Source organism: Gracilinanus agilis, chromosome 3 (assembly GCF_016433145.1).
Source record: "Gracilinanus agilis isolate LMUSP501 chromosome 3, AgileGrace, whole genome shotgun sequence".
NCBI lineage: Eukaryota > Metazoa > Chordata > Mammalia > Didelphimorphia > Didelphidae > Gracilinanus > Gracilinanus agilis.
In genome coordinates, this window is record NC_058132.1 from 449,666,730 (window position 1) to 449,690,048 (window position 23,319).

Genomic DNA, 23,319 nt, shown 5'->3' on the forward strand with positions numbered 1-23,319 from the left:
GCTTATGTACCTTCCAGGAATATCTCAGCATCTTTTATTGTTTGATGCATCTGGGTTTGCTTTGTTTAATAAAAGGTACACATCACTTGGTCTGATTCCAAAACCGTCAACAAAATTCAAAAACTCATTAAATTCAGCAAGCACAGTACAATCTGCCATGTGTGCCTACTGTGACTTAGGCTATTTCTAAGCTGCTAAAGATTGTAGTTTAGATGACAAGTATCCAGTAAGGTTTATCTATAATAAGTAACTTGGTTTTTATGTAATCATTTCTGGTGGGAGGCTAATCTCTTCTACTTTTTTTTTTAATGGTATTTATTTTTTTTAACCCTTAATTTTTGGTGTATTGTCTTATAGGTGGAAGAGTGGTAAGGGTGGGCAATGGGGGTCAAGTGACTTGCCCAGGGTCACACAGCTGGGAAGTGGCTGAGGCCAGGTTTGAACCTAGAACCTCCTGTCTCTAGGCCTAACTCTCACTCCACTGAGCTACCCAGCTGCCCCTCTTCTACTTTTTAATGAAAATTATACCTTTTCATTTTTTTCACTTTGCTTTTAATTTTCTTGCTACATCTTTGAAAAGGGATATTCTATTTTGTAGCCTTTACCCAGAGGATGATAGCATTAAAATATCATACAAGTCAGCTGTTAAAAAGTATTTCTCAGTTAATTATGACCCTTCTATACTCTTAAAAAAAATTAGGTCTTTCAGGCTCTTTTTTATAACTGGTAAATCAGTAAATACATTAAAAAGCAATACTTTTCTAGGAATGGAATATTAGGGAGAAAATCAAAGCAAATAATTTGGACTTTGCTCAAACTGCATATCTTTGTCAGCTGGGGCTTCCATGACTTAGTAAATAAGGCCTGTTAACTGTTTGACTATGGGCAAATCACTTAATATCTCTGAGACTTGGTTTCCTCATCAATAAAATGAGGAGACTGGATTAGATGCCCTCCTGAATTCCTTCAAACTCTCAATCTTTGATTCTATTTTAATATTAAAGAACCATTGGTGGGCCCAAAGTCTACAGTACTACACCTCCCTCCCTCTCCCTAAAGGGCCCCTCTGCTTTGGACCCACATACAAGGTCCAAGGCTCTGACAAAAATGGAGCTAGATTCCCTTTCCTAATATTTTCCAGTTCACAAGACCATGACTTTGATGTCCTGGATAAATCATTTAAAACTTAAGCTTAGGCTCAAGTCTAGCTTTTCCAAAAAAGCATATTTTAAAATATTTTTAAATGCATAATATGATTAGGTATGGAACGAGTATTTATTTCCTTCACACAAAAGGTTCTCACAAGTATTAATCAGCACATCTTAAAGCAGAATCATTTCTTGAAAGGCTAATAATTAAACCTCATCAGAACATGGGGCAGTTTATGGGATTGAAGATGAAGAATGTAAAATTTGACTTCAGTTATATGCTGTACAAACAACTCCTGGTATGTTTGCTGGCAAAATGACCAGGGTTGAGTCATCCTCTTGTCTAAGCACAGAGATGTTAAGTGACTTGCCCAGAATCATACCACGAATATCTTTCAGAGACAAAATTTGAAACTTAGTCTTCTGGACTCAAAACCTAGCCCTCTACCATCTAAGCCAAGATACTTTGGTTTTCATTGAAGAATAATGCTCGAAAAATTATTCTTGAGCAATACTGCCTTCAAAGATGTTTCCATTAGTTCCTGTATTTAAATATTAGGCATTTTCCATACCACCTTTTAATAATGGTACAGGAAATCATATTTGAAGACCTTGAAAATAATCAAGATTTTCATTGCATAGCTATGAAACTAAACACTTTGCCATCCAAAGAATTCAAATTGTGGGTCACCAAATGGCAATGGAACAGCGCACATGGTGGTATGAATAGGCTACAATGTATTGCTAATAAGTTATCATGCAGGATACTTGATAAGTAGCATAATATAATGAACAGAGATCCAATCTTGAAGTAAAACAGAACTGGGTTCAAGTATGCCATCCTTGACACATCCTGCTACTACTATTACCACCACCAACAATAATAATATTAGCTAGCATTTACAAAGCACTTTACAAGGATGATTTCACTTTATCCTCATAACAACTTTGGGAGTTGCTATTATTATCACTAATTTACAAATGAAGAAACTGAGGTAGAGGTTAAGTGACTTGCTCAGGGTCACACAGCTTGTAAGAGTCTGAGTTGAGATTTGAAATGAGATCTTCCTAAGTCTAAGTGGAGCATTTTATCCACTACATAGTCTAGTTTCCCATGGTACTGCAGTCAAGTCATTTAACCTCTTATTGACCCCAGGCTGCTATGTCAAGCCATAAGGGCACAGGATAGTCGGTCATTTCAGTCAGTAAATAGAATCAAAAATTCCTTCCAATGGAATAACAAATACAGCTTATTGTTTTTACATCACATAAACCAATATGAAGACTATTATCCAAGAGATGTATGACTGAAAATATGTCATTTATGCATTGAAAACCATTTATGCAGTGAAAACTGAGGAAAACCAATGGACAACAACTCAGTATCCATATATCATCCAACGCAAGGCAGGATCTCCCTCGTCATGCTGGATGCCCTCCCTGTTATCAACACAGAACTGTGATGTGGTATGGACAAGATGATTGCCATGATGGCTTGTGATCCACATAGTCAGAGACAGTGTCTGCATCAGTGTGAACAGAGAGTTATCAGAACACTAACTATTAATACTAAAATACTAAAAATATTAAAATATTAATTTTGGATCCAAGTGATGGTATTGAAGTCACATGATCAATTTTTCCAGATGGAACAGTACATATACATGGAAAGCAGGAAAACCTGAGTTTCAATTCAGCCTCAGACAGTGACTAGCTGTGTGACTCTGGGAGAATCATTTAACCTCAGTCAGCCTCAGTTTCCTCATCTATATAATAGGGATAATCATAGCATCTTCCTAAAAGAGCTGCTGGGAAGTTAACTCAGGTATTGTTTGTAAAGCACTTTGCAAATCCTGAAGTTTTATATAAATGCTAGATATTATTGCTATTATTCTCCATTTATCTTTCCTGATAGATGTAAGTTTCTTGAAGACATTGACTATTTACTTTTATATTTTATATCTTAGCAACTAGTATGGGGCAGCTAGATGGTACAATGGATAGAGTCAGGCCTGTAGTCAGGAAGACTCGACTTTCCAAGTTCCAATCTGGCTTCAGACCCTAGCTGTGTGACCCTGAGCAAGTCATTTAAACCTGTGTACCTCAGTTTCCTTATCTGTAAAATGAGATATAGAAGGAAATAGCATCTCATTCCAGCATCTTTGCCAAGAAAACACCAATTGGGGTCACAAAGAATCAGACATGATTGAAAAATAACTGAATTGTACCTGGCACATCATAGGCAACTTAGTAAGTGCATATTGATTGACTGAAAATGCTTCACAACAAGATAACTTCCTTTTCTTATGTTTTGTTAAAAATTGCCCTTTTGCAACAATTTTGACACGTGTCTTATTCTTCAAAATGTCCCTAAACTTGTACTCATTCCAATTATAAGACTGGTCAGAAAATTACTAGGGAAAAAAAAACTTTCACTAATGGAACATTAGGCATGGAAAATCGAGGGATCCTGGTCTGAGTAATGTGTGCTAGTCACATTGACATTTTAAATGATTTAATGATATCCAAAAAGCTATCACTGTATCTGCAATGAAGAAATTATCCAAATCACTTTTCATTTTTGCTACTTACAAATGTCTAGTCATATAAACAGATGCTCTCCCTCCCACCCCATCTCCACCTCTGTCTTCCTTTAAGTCTCAGCTAAAATTCCATTTTCTTCTGGAAGCCTTTCCCACTCCTTAATTTTAGTAATTTTCCTTTATTACTTATTCCCAATTTTTCCTGTACATTGATTGCCTATATAAATTAATTTGCATTTTCTCCCCCATTTAATTTTAAGCTCCTTGAGGACAAGGACCATCTTTTCCCTCTTTTTGTATCCTCAGCACTTAGACCATGCCTGGCACAGAATAAGTACTTAATAAATATTATTGATTGATTACTTTATGAGCAAATTCAATAGTATTAACTGAAGAAAAGATTTAAAACCATGGAAAATAAGTGTGTCATTGTTATAAATGAAAATGCACACAGTGCTATAGCTTTTATGAAGGGAACCTGTGGAATGATATAGATGCTTTTTCTGGTTCTTCTAGGTGAAGGTTCATCCAAGTCATTATATGTTGGTAGAATTTTTTTCTTTGTAACTGATGAGTGACTTTCTTCAGAAAATACTCTGCATCTATTTCCTCATCTGTAAGATACGGATATTACTTCCCTCCTACCTTTCTGATAAAATTTATGGAGAGAATAAAACATCATGCATAAATTCCTTCAAGCAATTCAGAAAGGACTATCTGTTTTAAATTATTATTACTTCCATGTAGCAAATACAGATCCAAAGAAGACTCTCAGGAGATAAACTTCGTTTGATTTCTCATGAGCCAGGAAAAACATTTCTAGTACCCATTACCTCTCTTCCCCTAGCCTTCGAAGACTTCCCTTGCCCTAATTGGGCTGTAGATGAGACTGAGCAGTCAGGCTTTGTATGTAGAAGCAGGGTGATGGCAGCAGGCCAAGTCTTAGCTGGCCCAACGAGAAATGGAAGAGCGCCATAATAACATGCACTGTCAGATTGAGGGGAAGCCAGCAGTGAATGAAGAGGAGATGGAGAGTGTATAAAGGAAAAGAAATGAGGACTAGGAAAGGCTGCCTATGGATTTTATCATAAAAGGACCAAAAAAATAAATCAGTGCCTCAGGAGAGGTAGAATTTCCCTTAGACGACTTTGTTATGTGTGGTTTGCACAGAGCCTATTGACTTTGTGCTGACATCTTTACTAGGCAAGAGTCACTGAAAATAGACTTTGGGGACTCCTCTTTAACTCACAACAATAGATTTTCCCAGCAATTTCCCCAAACATGACCTAATCCTTCCTCTTCAGAGTATAGTGCTATCACTATTTTTTGGAACTATTAGGTTTTTCTGCAATAGGAAAAGCACTATTTCTGGGGTCAGATGACTTGAGTTCAAATTTTGCTTCTGACTCCTCCAGTGTGAATTTGAAAGTTATTTAAACATTTGTAATCCCCAGTTTTCTCATCTGAATGACAAGGGGGTTGGACTAGTGGGTCTCCAAGGGCTCCTCCAGAACTATTATCTTATGATCTTTCCCTTGCAGATAGAATTCAGCAGATTCTGTTATCTATCATTCTTGGTGATGAGTTTTTTTTTTAATTCCAACAACAGACTCACAGTTTCTAGTTGTTGTTTTTTTCTTGTTGCCTTCTCTGTACTTATCTTTATTTTTAGTTATTCCAAAGGCTGTAATTGTTGTTGATATTGTCATTAATCTCATCCAGGTTGTACCCTACAAATAATATTAAGCAAATGGTCTTAGAGAATTACTGTGGCCAAAATAAGGCAATGGCCTCTCTGAACTTAGCCAGATTGATACTCAGCCAATAGCCATAAAATCAAAGCTGCACTCAAAGCCTTCCTAGTCAATGAAATCTGCCAGTCATCTTCACCCCCACAGTGAAACAAAAGAGGATTTCTATAAATGACTCTGTGTTCCTGAGGACCTAATACAATAACTTCAACTCCTTTTGTAGTCATTTATTAAGGACCTACCATCTGCAAGGTGCTCTGCTAGGGAAGAGAGATATAAAGGCAAAAAAAAATGGAAATCATTCCTGGGGGATACAACATGTAAACATATACAGCTTATAGATCATTTGAGGAGGGAAAAAGACACAAACAACCAGGGTCTCAAGAAAGCCTGCATGTAAAATATCTGATTGAACCTTGAAGGAAATTTAAGATTCTATGAGGCAAAAATGGGAAAGATGTATTATTAGTTATGGAGGACAGCCTCTAAAAAGGCATGGAGGTGACTGATGCAGTATCATCAAAGAACAAGTAAACCACTGGGCTAGAACACAGAATGCCCAAATGGGGAGTAATGTAAAACAAATCTGGAAGGTGAACTAAAGGCAGATTGTAAAGAATTTAAATAGCAAACACAGGAGTTTGTATTTTATGTTAGAGGCAATAGAAAGCCACTGGAGATTCTTGGGCAGGAGAAAAATATGGTCAGACCCAAGCTTTAGAATGGTTATATTGGCATCTACAAGAAAAAAAGAATTGGAAAGGGACAAGATTGTATGCAGAAAATGTTATTGAGGATGATTTCAATAGTCCAGACAAGAGAGAGTAAAGGAGTGAATGAGGCTGATAAAGAGAAAAAAAAAGGACAGATCTAAAAGATGTTGTAAAGGAAAAATCAAGAAGGTTTGACAACTTGGGACCCAGTAGGCATTTAACAATTGCTTATTGAATGGAATTAAGTGAAGTGTAATAGACTGATGTGTTATTTTTGTGTTTAGGTAATTCTCTCCATTGAGGAAGGCTACAGACTCCCAGCTCCAATGGGTTGCCCAGCATCTCTCCACCAACTGATGCTCCACTGCTGGCAGAAAGAGAGGAATCACCGACCAAAATTTACTGATATTGTCAGCTTCTTAGACAAACTGATCCGAAATCCCAGTACCCTTCATACTCTGGTGGAGGACATACTTGTGTAAGATGCAAAAAGTTGCTCTTTTTCCCTTGACTGTGTAATTACTTCTAGGACAAGAATAGGTAGGGATGAGAAAACTCAGCTTTATCAACACAGAGTTGCCAACCTTTTGGATCCTTTCATATAAAGCACATTTTATCTATCAGCTGAAATTGCAAATTGTTAAGACTATAAAGAAAAATGGATTATTTTTTCACACAAGAAAGCAGTTTACTTAGCTTTTCTTCTCTCCATATCTAATCTTTTTGAATTGCTTTCTTAATATTTCCCCACATAAGCCTTCAATATTTATACATTCTTTCACTATTTACTATTATTCCTTTACTATGTATAGTGGAATTCATGTGCACCTCAGCCCCAGTTATAATTTTCCTGTCTATCCCATGCCCTGTCCATCTTTTTAAAATGAAAGGCTAACCAGGGGTAATCTGTGGCTTGGCTAGGAACAGGGACATTTCCCTGATGAAATGACCTCACTCTGTTCCTATTAGTTTCCCAAGAAAGACTGATGACAAGACAAGAAAATGATGACACTGAAATGCCATTAAAAAAAGTTGGTTGAATTTAGAAAATTGACTTACTTCTCCCTGAAGCAAAATTATGGAAAGGATTATAAGAAAGAAGAAAACTGTCCAGCCAGGTGAATTATTATTGTGCCATTTAAATTATTAATGAATTTGAAATTATTTTCATGTACTCAAAGACAACTAAAAATGATGGGAAAATATCCTAACTAAACAGTTTTAAAACTCAGTCTTCCAATATATGGAATGACTAACAGGATGTAGAGACTGTCAACTCTGGGTCACAAGTTCAAATCAATACCGATTTTTAGTGACAGAAAGGTTTGAAAATGTTCAAGGACTACTTGAAATAGGTCTCAGTTCGGGGCTCAGCACACAGGAGCTCAGCTCCAAACCTCTAATTGGCAACCTCAGCAATGTGAGACCAAGCATGAAATAGTCCAAGATATTAAACTATTACTCTAGTCTATCTTCCCAAAGAAGTTTGCTGTTAAGTACAACTGAGAGCCAATAAAAAGGACACTTTTACTAGATGGTCAGGAGGCATGAGGGAGCTAGTCTCTGTTCTTCCTTGCATTGTCTGTGACCCTGAACCCCGATGTACCTCTCTTTCCTCATCTTTAAAGTAAAGTGCAATGGCATCTGTCCTCTCTACGCCAGAAGCAACATAGTATAATGGACAGAGAGCCAGCCTCACAATCAGAAAGAACTAGATTCAAGTCCTGCTTCCTCCAACATAGACTGTGGGAGCCTGAACAAATCCCTTAACCATTCAGTGCCCTCAAGCAACTGCCTAAGAACATAAATTGCAGACGTGCCTATGTGCCTTAATAGAGCTTGTTTCCTCTGCTTCTGTGGGCGAAATCATTTCTTCTCCCAAAAATCTACATAAGAGAATTAGGATGAAGATAAAATAGCATAATAAGGAAAAGAGAACCAGCACTGATTATGTACTAGGCACTATGCTAAGGATTTTATAAATATCATCTCTTTGGAACATCACAACAACCCTGCGAGGCAGGTGTTATTGTTATTCCCATTTTATCATTGAGGAAAAGGAAGCAGTTAGGTGATTTTGTCCAAGGTTAAACAGCCAGAATGTACCTGAGACTGGATTTGATTTCAGGTGTTCCTGATTCCAGGCACTATAAGATCAACATCTCAAACATCACTTTTAATCACTAAGGATTTTTAATGTTTTTTCTTGCATTAATGGATTCGAATATTGGCATACATAATCAAAATCAAAGGCAAACTGTTTCACATGGCATCTGTAGCGTTGGGTAACACTATGATGTCCTTATTTCTCACTAAGAAAGTTTCTTACATGTTGATTGCTGGTCAAAAATATTCCTCTGGAAATATTCAAATGGAAGAGTATGTGACTGACTCTCTATCCTAACTCCTGACTAAGATATGTCTGCTACTATTCTACTCTTAGTATGACTCTAGAGAAAGAAAAAAAGGTAAATTTGGTTCCTAAGGTTATCATTCCTGAACCTTTCACTACCTTTCTTATTTCCTCTGTGCCTTTTTTAACTTAGTTTAGGAGAAAAGATGTAGAAAACTCAAGAAAGTAAAAGTGTCTTATTTGAAGAACATATCAATTTATGCCTGTAAACTTTCATGTTCAGAAAAGAAAGAATGCTTACCATATAGCCTTAAAACAAGAATTTTGTAAGGATAATTTTAGTATTTAGGAAATTGTTGACAGAATATCATAGAACTAAGCAGAAAGCTCAATCTTCCTTTTCAATAAAGCATCTATAACTTTAAAATTTTAGAGTTGTAATTTTCTACTCATTTCAAAAAGCTTTCATGAGAAGTACTTTACAGGCATAGAACTGGTAGCATTAAAGAGTCAGAAGGCTTAGCATCATAGGTTTAGAAGTGTAAAAGGGGCCTACGAGACTATCTAGTACAATCTTTCATTTTAAAATCGATGAAATTGAGACCCAGCAAAGTAGTTACTTGCTCAAAGTCATGCAGTCAGTTAGTAAAAGAGCTAGATCTCATTACTCCTAATATAGAACTCTTTCCATTATATTAGTCAGCCAGTAAACATTTCTTAACTCCCTACTACGTGCCAGGCTCTGCGTGGCACATAGACCAACTAGTAGGCTATCACAATAGTCTAGGTGTGAAGTGATGAACACCTAGACCAGGATGGTTAAAATGTCAGAAGAGAGAAGGGAGTGAATTCTAGAGATGTCGTGAATATAAAAATCAACAAAACTTCACAACAGATTGGATGAGAAATTGAGAGAGAGTAAGAAGTTGAGGATGACATCTAGGGTGAGAATTTGGATGACTGAGAGTTTAGTGGTCTCATCAACAGTAAAAGGGGTGTTTGGAACAGAGGAAGGTTTGGAAAGAAAGATAATGAGTTTAGTTTTGAATATGTCAAGTTTAAAATGACTACGAGACATCCAGTTTTAGATATCCAGTAAGTAACTGGAGACACAACTTTAGAGGTTGGGAGACAGTTTAGGAATAAATAAGTAGGTTTGAAAATCATCGGCATAGAGATGATAATTGAATCCATGGATGAGCTCACCAAGTGAAATACTGCAAATGATGACTCAAGAGAGAGCTCTGGCCATACGTAAAGACAGAAAGAGGAGACCAGGGTATAAATGGGAGCAGTGAGGAAAAAAGTCTAGAAAGATGGACTAGAGTCAGACTGTTGAGAGCCTAAAATGGCAGGCTGACATTTGCATTTTACCTTGTCATCCCCTGGGAGCTGGTGATGATTGTTGGTTGGTTTGTTGGTTGGTTTGTTGTTGGGTTTTTTTTGTGGGGGTGAGAGGGGGAGGTGTTTTGTTTTGGTTTCATATTTTATCCTGGGAGCCAGAGACGGTTTGAAGTGACATGATCAGACCAGTTCACTAAGATTATCTTGTCAGCTGGGTTGAAGATGGTTTGGAAAGGGGACAGAGTGTCGGCAGTTTTCTCTTATCTGATCATGTTTCATGAATGAAGGATGTTAGAATCCCAAAAGTAATTTTCTATAGTTTGCAGCATGATATGCAATGTTCAATTAAGTGTACTTTCAAGGAATCTTTACCAAAATATGTCTAACACTCACCCTTAGACATGGGAATCAGTGACAAAAATACTTTCTACATAGCCTATGATACACCACAATCTGGCTAGTCCAGCTATTTGAAGACTGCCCTACACTGATGAGAAGAGGAGGAATAAAAAAACCTGAAAGGCAGAATGTGTCACTGGCAGAGGTTCAGTATGACATCTGCAGGCAGGTCTGAGAACTGAAGTATTTTCTTATTCAGCAGTCCTTGAGATGTGCTTATTGAAAGGAACATAACTGTATAGGATGTACATGTCTTACAGACATGAAAGAGAAAATATTTACTTATTATGTCTACAGAGTGTGCACATAAATCCTGAGAAAATGAAAATTGTACAAAATAATCGTTATATGTCAACCTTAATCCAAAAAAAGGAACTTCTTTAGATAGATTTGTACAAAGCTTCATAGTTTACAAAATACTTTAAGGTGCATTAAAATATTCACTCCTCACAACAACCCTGAGTTAATCAGGGAAAATCTTGATGTCCCCATTTTACAGGTGGGGAAATTGAGACACAGAGATATTAAGTGATATTCCCAAAATCACCCTGGTAGTAACTACTAGAACCAGAAAAGGACAGATGCTAGCCTCACCCTCAGAAGCACCACTAGAGTAGGGTTAGGTTAGGGGGTTTTGCTTCAGGGAGCCAATCTGTAGCAGTTATACCCCATAATGATCACCCAACCAAAAGCCTCCTGCAACATGGCACCACACACAAGGATCCACCTGTCTATTGAAGCCTAACTTCTCCCACTGTCATGATCCTACTTATTCTCTCCCCCTCCTCCTTCTGAGGATTGGGGAGCTAGGAGTCATTGACTTTGCCATGAATATCCCTTCTCTTGATGTGTGATTTCAACATCCTGGGACTGAGGACTGTTCTTCCCCAAAACTCCACCCTATCCCCACAACTGAATATGCCTCAACTTCTAGAATTTATAATTATAGCTCTATCAATGATCTTCCTATTATACCATATTGCCTCTATTGGAGATATCTTCAATTGGGTAACTGGTATTATAAGATGGAGAAACATCACAACTAAAGGCAGAAAATTTTTAAATGAATAAAAAGTGTTTAATAAGAATTAATTTGTGGAAAACACTGTTATGTGCTGAAATATAAAAGCCAGACAGTCCCTGCTCTCAAGGGGAAGATAATAAATAAAGGAGGGCTCAATGGATTAGAAAATCAGGTGAAAATGTCATATTTGTGGCAGAAAATTAGATGGCCAATGCATCTTCTTTAATATTGTTTTTAAGTGATTAAAACAAATCTGTTTCTGATAATGAACCATTTTACAGTGCCAAGGATTTTGATGTTGTCAAGTTCTTTCTTTTCTGGGTCTTCTTTAGCTGTGGCTACTAACAAGACAGGAGCTTCAACACTTGCCCATTAAAGGCAGGTGGTCAGTAGTTGGGTTTTATGATTGAGGTGGTAGCAGTGATTTGACTGACCTATTGCAAGCTGTTCCATATTTCTCTTTCTGGGTACCTTGCTGCTTCAGTAGTCTGCCTTGCCTATCCCAATGGTTGACTGGCAGTTCCCGAGGATGGATGACCCACTCTCGAAAGGAGTTGTTTTCCTAAATAATAGCTTTGAGAGGTGGGACGGAAGCAAGGTCACTAGTTTGAGGTAAACATGGGATGCTACTAGTCCTGGAGTCCTTAGCATTGCCTGCCCATCAATGGCAGTTGGTCAGTTATTGCTGATGATGATGGTGAGAATTACTAGAATAGAGGGCTGAGTTTTTTAGAGAAGTAAGACTTAGTTGTATAGGTAAGTGTATGCATGGAAAGCTTTAAATACCAGAAAGAGGAATGCGGACTTGATGCAATAGGTAGCTGGTATTTAAAAGCATACTCTTAGCACTAAAAGTGACTTTGTCTGGGAATTCTTAACCTGAGGTCTGTGGGTTGATTTTAGAGGGTCTTTGAACTTGTATGAAAAAGATTATATTTTATTTTTATTACCATTAACTTAAATATAACATAAACTTTAATTATGAATGTAAGCAACAAAACATTATTCTATTTTTATTTTTTAAATGTTATTTAATTGATTAATTAAGAAAATTCTCCCATGGTTACATGATTCATGTTCCCTCCCTCTCCTCCTCCCACCCAATTCCCATAGCCAACACACAATTCCACTGGGCTTTACGTGTTTCACTGATCAAGACCTATTTCCATATTATTGCTATTTGCACTAGAGTGATCACTTAGAGTCTACAGCCCCATCGTCCAATGTGTTCAAGCAGTTGTTTTTATTCCGTATTTCCACTCCCACAGTTCTTTCTCTGGATGTAGATAGCATTCTTTCTCATAAGTCCCTCAGAATTGTCCTAGATCATTACATTGCTGCTAGTAGAGAAGTCCATTACATTCGATTGTACCACAGTGTATCCGTCTCTGTGTACAATGTTCTCCTGGTTCTGCTCCTTTCACTCTGCATCAATTCCTGGAGGTCTTTCCAGTTCACATGGAATTCCTCCAGTTCATTATTCCTTTTAGCACAATAGTATTCCATCTCCAACAGATACCACAATGTGTTTATCCATTCCCCAATCGAAGGGCATCCCCTCATTTTCCAATTTTATGCCACCACAAAGAGCACGGCTATAAATATTTTTGTACAAGTCTTTTAACTTATTATCTCTTTGGGGTACAACCCCCCCCTCAAAAAAGTATGGCTGGATCAAAGGGCATGCAGGCTTTTAAAGCCCTTTGGGCATAGTTCCAAATTGCCCTCCAGAATGGTTGGATCAATTCAAAACTCCACCAGCAATGCAATAGTGTCCCAATTTTGCAACATCCTCTCCATCATTTATTGTTTTCCTTTGCTGTCATAATAGCCAATCTGCGAGGTGTGAGGTGGTACCTCAGAGTTATTTTGATTTGCATTTCTCTAATTATAAGAGATTTAGAACACTTACAAAACATTATTCTAAAAAGTGGTCCATAGGCTTCATCATACTGCAAAATTACACAAAGATTACACATACACACAAAAAAAATGGTTAAAAGAACCCTTGACCTAATTCCTTCTTTCCCCAAACTGCAAATGGGGACTTAGTGGGGAGAAATAATGAGAGGAGGAAAGCAGTTGTTATTGATCTGAATAATCCATCCCTGAATCCTAATGAAAATAGATGTAACTAGCCCCTGTTATATAGTCAGTCATTTAATAAAGAAATATTCTTGAATAAATGTCAGAGGTAGAACTTGCAACTAGTTACATAGTAGATTTCAATTAAAAAATTGAAGTCTCTCATGTTATCATTATGGACCAAGAGCTATGAGCCAGATGATAACACAGTTTAAATGAATTCAGAAGTGGTTGAATGGCCAAACCTAGATATGTGTCATTAATAATTCAGTTTCATTCTGGAAGGAGGTCTCTAATGGCATGCCCCAGGTATCTCTGCTTGACCCTATACAGTTTATCATTTTTCTTAATGGCCTGAATAAAGATATAGTTTTATACTTGATGGCACATTTGTCAAATCTGCAGCTGACACAAATCTAGGATAGTTTGTTACCATATCATCTGATAAAATCTGGATAAAAAAAGATCAATAGGCTAGAACATCCAATTGAATCTAATAAGATCAAATTTATTAGGAATAAACATTGTTTTATAAATACATTGAAAAATCAATCTCACAAGTACAAGATGAGGAGGTGTGGCTTGATAGTGTTCATCTGAAAAAAGATTTCAAGCTCAACATGACAGGCAGAAAAACTAATATAATCTTGTTGATATTGTTCAGTTGTGTCTGACTCTTCATGACTTCATTTGGGGTTTTTTTGGCAAGGAATCACTAGAGTAATTTGACATTTCCTTCTCCAGCTCATTTTACAGATAAGGAAACTGAGGCCAACAGGTAAGTGACTTCCTCAGGGATAACAGCTATTAAGTTTCTAAGGTTAGATTTAAACTCAAAAAAATGAATCTTCCTGACTCCAGGCTTAGAGTTCTATTCACTGTGCCACCTAGCAATATAATTTTTTTATTTTTTTCTGTTACATGTAGAAATGCTTTTTGACAATTGTTTTTGACATTTTAAAATTCAAATTTTCTTCCTCCCTTCCCTTCCTTCCCCCCAAGATGTTGAATAGTCTAATTTAAGTTATACCCACACTTTCATGTAATTCATAGTTCCATATTATTCATGTCATGATAAGAGACACATAATAAAAATATTATGGAGGAAATATAATGGAAGATGCCATGCTTTTATTTGCACTTATATTGCAAGATTTCCTTATTTGGCTGTGGACAGCATTTTCATCATATGGTTACCATAGAGACTTGCTTTCCTGATAATGATTTAGAACTTCACAGTTGATCATCATATATTTCATCATACACTGCTCTCCTGGTTCTGTTTACTTCATTTTACATCAGTTCATATAAATCTTTCCAGGTTTTTCTGAATTCATCCTATGCATCATTCATTATGATAATATTCCATTACAACTATATTCTACAACTCATTCACCAATTTCTCCAAGTGATGGACAATGCCTCAGTTTCCAATTCTTTTCCACTACAAAAAGACCTACTAAAAAATATTTTGGTATAAGTAAGTCTTTTTTCTTTATCTCTGATCTCTTTGGGATACAGACCCAGTAGAAATATTGCTGAGTTAAAGGGTATGCATAGTTTTGTGGCCCTTTGAGCCTGGTTCCATATTGCTCTCCAGAATGGTTATATCAGTTCACAGTTCCACCAACAGTGTAGTGTCCAAATTTTCCTACATCTCTTCCAACATTTATCCTTTTTCTTTTTGGTCATGTTACCCAATCTGGAAAGTAAAACGTAGTATCTCAGAATTGTTTTCATTTGCATTTCTCTAATCAATAGTGATTTGGAGCATTTTTTCATTTGACTATGGATAGTTTTTATTTCTTCCCCTAACAATAGCCTATTCATATACTTTGACCAGTTTTCAATTGGGAATGCTTTGTATTCTTATAAATTTGAGTCTGTTCTCTATATGTTTTAGAAATGAGGCTTAGAGACATTTGCTATAATTTTTTTTCAAAATTTATTTCCTTTCTAGTCTTGGTTGTACTGGTTTTATTTGTACAAAACATTTTAAATTTAATTTAATCAAAATTATCCATTACATTTTTCATAATGTCCTCTATTTCTTGATTGCTCACAAGTTCTTCTCATCCATAAGTCTGACAGGTAAACTTTTCCATTTTTCCCTAGTTAGTTGTCACCCTTTATTTCTAGATCAAATGTCCATTTTGACTTTATCCTGGTATATGGTGTGAAACATTGGTCCAGGCCTAATCTCTGCCATACTACTTTCTAGTTTTCCCAGCAGTTTTTGTGAGATCGTGAGTTCTTTCCTCAAAAGCTTGGATCTTTTAGTTTATCAAACAAAATACTAAGTTGTTTAGGTCTGACTGTATTTGTATAAAGAGTGTTTTGTATTTGTGTTCATATAGTTGCTGGGATCGTTTTGGTAGGTATATCCCAGGTATTTTATATTGTCTAGAGTTATTTTGAATGGAATTTCTTTCTCTATCTCTTGCTGTTGGATTTTGTTGGTGATAACAGAAATGCTGATGACTTATATGGGTTCATTTTGTATCCTGAGATTTGGCTGAAATTGTTTTAATTTTCTCTATTAGTCTTTTGCTTAATTCTCTAGGATTCTCTAGGTATATCATTGTATCATCTACGAACAGTGATAACTTTGTTTCTTTGTTGCTTGTTCTAATTCCTTTCATTTCTTTTTCTGCTCTTTTTGCTATACTGAGGATTTCTAGTACAATATTAAATAAGAGTGGTATTAATAGGTTCCTTACTTTATACCTGATTCTATTGGGAAGGGTTTTAGTTTATTCCCATTACAGATAATGCCTGCTGATAGTTTTAGATGTCATTTCTCACTTTAGGGAAGTTTCCATTTATTCCAATGTTTTCTCATGTTTTATTAAGGAATGGGTGTTGTATTTTGTCAAATGCTTTTCCTTCATCTATTGAAATAATCATATGGTTTCTGTTGATTATGTTATTGATATGGTCTGTTATGCTGATGATATTGAACCATCCCTGCACTGATGATATAAAATTTAGCCAGATTGTTTTGACGATTGCTGCTTTATAAGATAGTTTGATATCTGGCAGCCAGATCTCCTTCCTTCATATTTTTCATTAATTCCCTTGATATTCTTGGATTTTTGTTCTTCTAAATAAACTTTTCTATTTTTTCTAGTTCTTTGAAATAAGACTGATATAAAAATTGTGATGTTTGTTTCTTGTAATATGTTGTAATCTCCTTGCTAGTATTTTATTTAAAATTTTTGCATCAATGTTCATTAAGTAGTCTATAATTTTCTTTCTCTGTTTTAGCTCTTCCTGGTTTAGGCATCAGTACCATATTTGTGTCATAAAAAGAGTTTGGAAGGATTCCCTTTTCCCCTATTTTTCTAAATAGTTTGTGTAACATTGAAGTTAGTTGTTCTTTTACTATTTGAAAGGATTCCAACATAATCATAAGATATGCTAAAGAAAAAGAGTCATTGTATCCAGAATGAGAAAATGTTAGACTTGCAGTATTCTTCCTTGGTCAAACCATATCTAAAACACTGGCTAATTCTGAGCACTGTGACTTAATGAGAGCATTGATAAACTGAGAAGCTCACAGAGGAGGTAAACTAGTTTATGCCCTAAGATCATGTCATGTGTGGATTAATTTGTAGAATTAGAGATGGGAAAGATTTAAGGTAGGAGGGAAGGAATAAATATTTTTCAAGCACTGCCAAATTTTAATATTTTAAGTGTTCCAGGCACTGCCCTAATTAGCTCATTTGATTCTCACAATGCTGGGAGGTAGGTGTTATTATTATTCCCATTTTATAATAGAGGTAACTGAGGCAGACAAAGGTTAAGTGACTTTGCCAGGGTCATATACTAGTTAAGTGTCTAGAGAGTCCACATTTGAATTCAGGTCTTCTTTACTCAGGTTTCAGTACTTTGTCCACTATACCACCTAGCTGCTGCTGGGGTAGGGGCAAGAGAAAGGGAACATGGCAGCTGTCTTCAAGTATTTGTAAAGCCATCACATGGAAGAGAGATCCAGCCTATTCTGCTAAGCATCAGAGTACAGAAATAGAAGCAAAGGGTGGAAATAATAGAAAAGACTTTTCAGTGTTAAAGAATCACTTCCTCTAGATAACATATAGCTATCCAAAAACTGAATTTGGGGTCCTTTGGTAAACTGTAGAATTCCTCCTCATTATCAGCCTTTAAACAGAGTCTGATTGGATATTGTAGGACTAAATTAGACTAGAAAACCTTTGAGATCTCTTTCAATTCTGAGATTCTATGACTTGGGACAATTCTTTTCCAGATCTCCAAACCTTATCTAATTAGGAACCCCTTGGAGTCACTATAACAGGAAGGACAGACATATAACTTATTTTATATAAGAGAAGAATGAAGAAATTCATCAACAAGCACTTATATGCCTTCTGTGGAAAACAAAACAAAACTGAAACAACTCTTGCCTTCAGGAAGTTATTCTTACTAAATAAATAAGAATTGGATAAATTAGCATGAGAAAAGTTGGAGAGTTAGTTTAAAAATATCCTTTGTTTTAAAATGGCATAATGCAAATGAAAATTTGCCCATGTCCATATTCTATGTTACAACTAGTTCATGCAGATTTACATGTACACACATGTACACATACAAATATATGCATGTGTATATAAACATATGTTCATAGGTGAATTTATAAACCAAGAAAGCAAAAGAAGAAATCAAAAGTTATTTGACTTTGGAAGACATTAAAGATAAGGGAGATGGTTCCAGGTTAAGATGGCGGAAGAATAAAAAGAAACTGCTTAATCTCACCTAACCGAAGCCTATAGGACTCCTCAAGGGGACATAAAAACAAATCCAGACAAACGAAGGGACCCCACAACAGGGTGCAGCATTGAAGATATGTGGAATCGAGGCATTTCCACGCTATAAAGGGGTGAAACAGCTCTCACTAAAACACAAGCTGAGGAAGCCTCTCCCCCATCCCCCACACCACGTACAGTGCCAAAGCCAGCCCACAAGAGTTAGAGCAGGTTTGGGGCACTCATTAAGTCATTGGCAGCTCCAGGGCCTGTTCCTGAAAGCAGCAAGACTTAAGATCCCAAGAGGCTAAAGAACTCACACGGATTTTGAATACAGAACCTGAGTGCTGGTGCAGGTGAAGGCATTGACGTAGGCATGTACAAGGATCTTGAGCGCAGGCTTGGACCTATAGTGGGGACCCTGAGCAGATGGGAGCATGGCTATGGAAGCAGCACCCTGAGACTGCGGAAGGAGCCTCGGGCAGAGGGGCAGACCAGAGGGACCACCAGGAGGCTTGACCCCCAAGAAAAAAGAGACCTGAGACTTCTGGAGCCTAGACAGCACAGACAGACCCTGAGTGTGAGGATAAAGCTGAAAAGGGGCAGGGCTAACAATGGCAAGCCAAAATCGGGAACCCCAGAAGAGAAACATCATCAAGAAGAAATCTGTAACACTCGACAACTTTTACACAGAGAAAATCCAGACAACAGAGAAAACAGCAGAGGAGAACAAACAAGTAATCATATCCAAACCTTCCCAAAATAATGAAAACTAGTCACAAGCTATTGAAGAGTTCAAATCAGACATGATGAGAAAGATGGAAGAGATCTGGCAAGAAAATAACAGTTTAAAAGGCAGAATTTTGCAATTGGAAAGTGAGGCTCAGAAATCAAATGAACTGATAAGCAAATTGAACACCAGAAATGACCAGATTGAAAAGGAAAACCAAAAGATTATAACCAAAAACCAGTCCCTAAAGGCTAGAATTGAGCAATTAGAATCTAATGATCTCTCAAGACAACAAGAACAAATAAAACAAAGTCAAAAGACTGGAAAAATAGAAGGAAACATGAAATATCTCAATGAGAAAATGACAAACCAAGAACACCAGTCTAGAAGAGAAACTCTGAGAATCATTGGTCCTCCTGAAAAAGCAGAAATTAATAGAAATTTGGACTCCATACTAAAAGAAATTATTCAGCAAAATTGCCCTAAAGTTCTACAACAAGAGGGCAATATAGACATTGAAAGGATCAATAGATCACTCTCTACACTAGACCCAGAAAAGACAATGCCCAGGAATATGATAGCAAAATTCAAGAGCTTCCAAATAAAATAAAAAAATCTTACAAGAACCCAGAAAGAGACAATACAAATATCAAGGAGCAGCAATCAGGATAACACAGGATCTGGCAGCCTCCACGCTAAAAGACCGCAAGGCGTGGAATATGATATACAGAAAGGCAAGAGAACTGGACCTTCAACCATGGATGAACTATCCATCAAAACTGACTATATACATCCAGGGGAAAGTATGGGCATTCAACAAAATTGAAGATTTCCAAGTATTTGCACAGAAAAGACCAGGACTAAATGGAAAGTTTGATATCCAACCACAAAAATCAAGAGAAACACAAAAAGGTAAATAAGAAACAGAGGGGAAAGAAAGAAAACTCATAATTTTTAAATTTGCCTCTTTAAGGGCTTCAATAAGATCTAATTATCTGTATTCCTATGTGGAGAAATGCTATGTATAATTCTCTGGAGTGAACTCTATTCACTATTACAGTATTCACTATTATAGTAATCAGAAGAATAATTCATAAGGAGAGGGTGGAATACCAAATGGTCTAAGATTATATGGGGGTGGTAAAGAGGGGGGTGAATAGTAGGGGACAACAAGAGAAATTTGAGAGAATAAGAAAAATAGGATATTCTATTACACACAAAGAGGGCATGGGAAGGGGAGGGGACAAATACTATTATAAGAAGGAGAGGAAGAGAGCATTAAGAGGAAATATTTAAACCTTACTCTCAGTGTAATCAACCTGGAAAGGGAAGAGTAGCTATATTATCCACTGGGATATAAAACTCTATCTAACCCTACTGAGAAAGTCAGAAGGGATAAAACAAGGGGAGCAGGGGAGTGGGGAAGTCAAAAAAGGGAGGGGAGAAGAAGGGGGAGGGAGTTTATTAGGCCTTTAAAAATATAAAGAGGAGAATAATAAGGGAGGGGGTAGAAAGGGAAGTTAATCAAGGGAGGGGATGAGGGTTACCAGCTTAAAGCAAACCACTGGTTTAAAAGGAAATAGTGTAAGAAGAAGGGGTAGGACATGGGGAGGATACATGCACAACTGATAATTATAACTCTGAATGTGAATGGGATGAACTCTCTCACAAAATGGAAGCAAATAACAGAGTGGATTAGAAACCAAAATCCTACCATATGTTGTCTACAAGAAACACATATGAGGCGGGTAGACATACACAAGTTAAGGGCTTCAGCAAAATCTTTTGGGCATCAAATGAGAAAAAGAATGCAGGAGTGGCTATTATGATTTCTGACAAAGCCAAAGTAAAAATAGATATGATTAAAAAAGACAGGGAAGATCATTATATCCTGATTAAAGGCAGTATAAACAATGAGGAAATAACGCGGCTCAATATGTATGCACCAAGTGGTATAGCATCCAAATTCATAAAGGAGAAACTGGCAGAGCTCAAGAAGGAAATAGATAGTAAAACAATAATAGTGGGAGATCTAAATATTCCTCTTTCAGATCTAGATAAATCAAACCAAAAAATAAATAAGAGGTAAGAGAGGTGAATGAAGTCCTGGAAAAATTAGATTTAATTGATATGTGGAGAAAAATAAATAGGGACAAAAAGGAATACACCTTCTTTTCAGCTACACATGGTACATTCACAAAGATTGACCATGTAATAGGGCATAGAAACATTGCAAACAAATGCAAAAGAGCAGAAATAATGAATATAACCTTCTCAGATCATAATGCAACAAAAATAATAATTAGTAAGGGCACCTGGACAGGCAAATCAAAAACTAATTGGAAATTAAACAATATGATTCTACAAAACCAATTTGTCAAAGAAGAAATCATAGAAACAATCAACAATTTCATTGAAGAGAATGACAATGATGAGACATCCTACCAAACTCTGTGGGATGCAGCCAAGGCAGTACACAGGGGGAAATTTATATTCTTGAATTTATATATTAACAAATTAGGGAGGGCAGAGATTAATGATTTGGGCATGCAACTGAAAAAGCTAGAAAGCAAGCCAATTAAAACTCCCCAGATGAAAACTAAATTAGAAATAGTAAAAATCAAGGGAGAAAATAATAAAATTGAAAGTAAAAGAACTATTGAATTAATAAATCAGACTAGAAGCTGGTATTTTTGAAAAAACAGATAAAATAGATAAAGTACTGGTCAATCTAATAAGAAAAAGGAAAGAAGAAAATCAAATTGACAGTATTAGAGATGAAAAGGGAGACCTCACCTATAATGAAGGGGAAATTAAGGCAATCATTAAGAACTATTTTTCCTAATTATATGGCAACAAATATAACAATTTAGGAGATATGGATGAATATTTAAAAAAATATAAATTGCCTAGATTAACAGCAGAAGAAATAGAATACCTAAATAATCCCATATCAGAAATAGAAATTGAACAAGCCATCAAAGAACTCCCTAAGAAAAAGTAAACAGGACTTGATAGATTCACAAGTGAATTCTATCAGACATTCAAAGAACACATAATCCCAATACTACACAAATTATTTGATATGATAAGCAAAGAAGGAGTCCTACCAAATTCCTTTTATGGCACAAATATGGTACTGATTCCAAAGCCAGGTAGACCAAAAACAGAGAAAGAAAACTATAGACCAATCTCCCTAATGAACATAGATGCAAAAATCTTAAATAGAATATTAGCAAAGAGACTCCAGCAAGTAATTAAGAAGATCATTCACCATGATCAGGTGGGATTTATACCAGGAATGCAAGGATGGTTCAACATTAGGAAAACCATCCACATAATTGACCATATCAACAATCTAACAAACAAAAATCACATGATTATCTCAATAGATGCTTGAAAAAGCCTTCGGCAAAATACAGCATCCATTCTTATTGAAAATACTGAAAAGTATTGGACTAGAAGGACCTTTCCTAAAAATAATAAACAGTATATACCTAAAACCATCAACAAGTATCATATGTAATGGGGATAAATTAGAAGCCTTCCCAATAAGATCAGGAGTGAAACAAGGATGCCCATTATCACCTCTATTATTCAACATAGTACTAGAAACACTAGCAGTAGCAATTAGAGAAGAAAAAGAAATTGAAGGTATCAAAACAGGCAATGAGGAGACTAAGCTATCACTCCTTGCAGATTATATGATGGTCTACTTAAAAAATCCTAGAGAATCAACTAAGAAGCTTGTAGAAATTATCAACAACTTTAGCAAAGTTGCAGGATACAAAATAAATGCACTTAAATCATCAGCATTTTATATATTTCCAACACCAACACATCCCAGCAGCAAGAGGTAGAAAGAGAAACACCATTTAAAATCACCCTAAAATACTTAGGAATCTATCTACCAAAACAAACACAGGAATTATAGGAAAACAACTACAAAACACTTTCCAAACAAGTACAACTAGATCTAAACAATTGGAAAACCATTCATTGCTCATGGGTAGGACTAGCTAACATAATAAAAATGACCATTCTACCCAAATTAATTTACCTATTTAGTGCCATACCTATCAAACTACCAAAAAACTTCTTTACTAAATTAGGAAAAACTGTAACAAATTTCATTTGGAATAACAAAAGATCAAGAATATCAAGGGAAATAATGAAAAAAATGTGAAGGAAGGGGGCCTAGCAGTAATAGATATTAAACTATATTATAAAGCAGCAGTCATCAAAACAATATGGTACTGGCTAAGAGACAGAAGAGAGGATCAGTGGAATAGACTTGGGGTTAATGACATCAGCAAGACAGTGTATGATAAACCCAAAGAGCCCAACTTTTGGGACATGAATCCACTATTTGACAAAAACTGCTGGGAAATTTGGAAAACAATATGGGAGGGATTAGCTTTAGATTTAGATCAACATCTCACACCCTACACCAAGATAAATTCAGA

The 23,319-nt window shown here is 36.2% G+C and overlaps 1 protein-coding gene across 1 annotated transcript in view; it reads left to right on the top strand.

The window, feature by feature from the left end:
* The window catches only part of EPHA6 (EPH receptor A6), a 1,373,534-nt gene that overhangs the window by 1,331,180 nt on the left and 19,035 nt on the right, over positions 1-23,319 (top strand). The window contains exon 14 of the mRNA XM_044666934.1: positions 6,440-6,633. Coding sequence (XP_044522869.1) covers positions 6,440-6,633 — 194 coding nt within the window. The remainder of the gene's footprint in view (positions 1-6,439; positions 6,634-23,319) is intronic.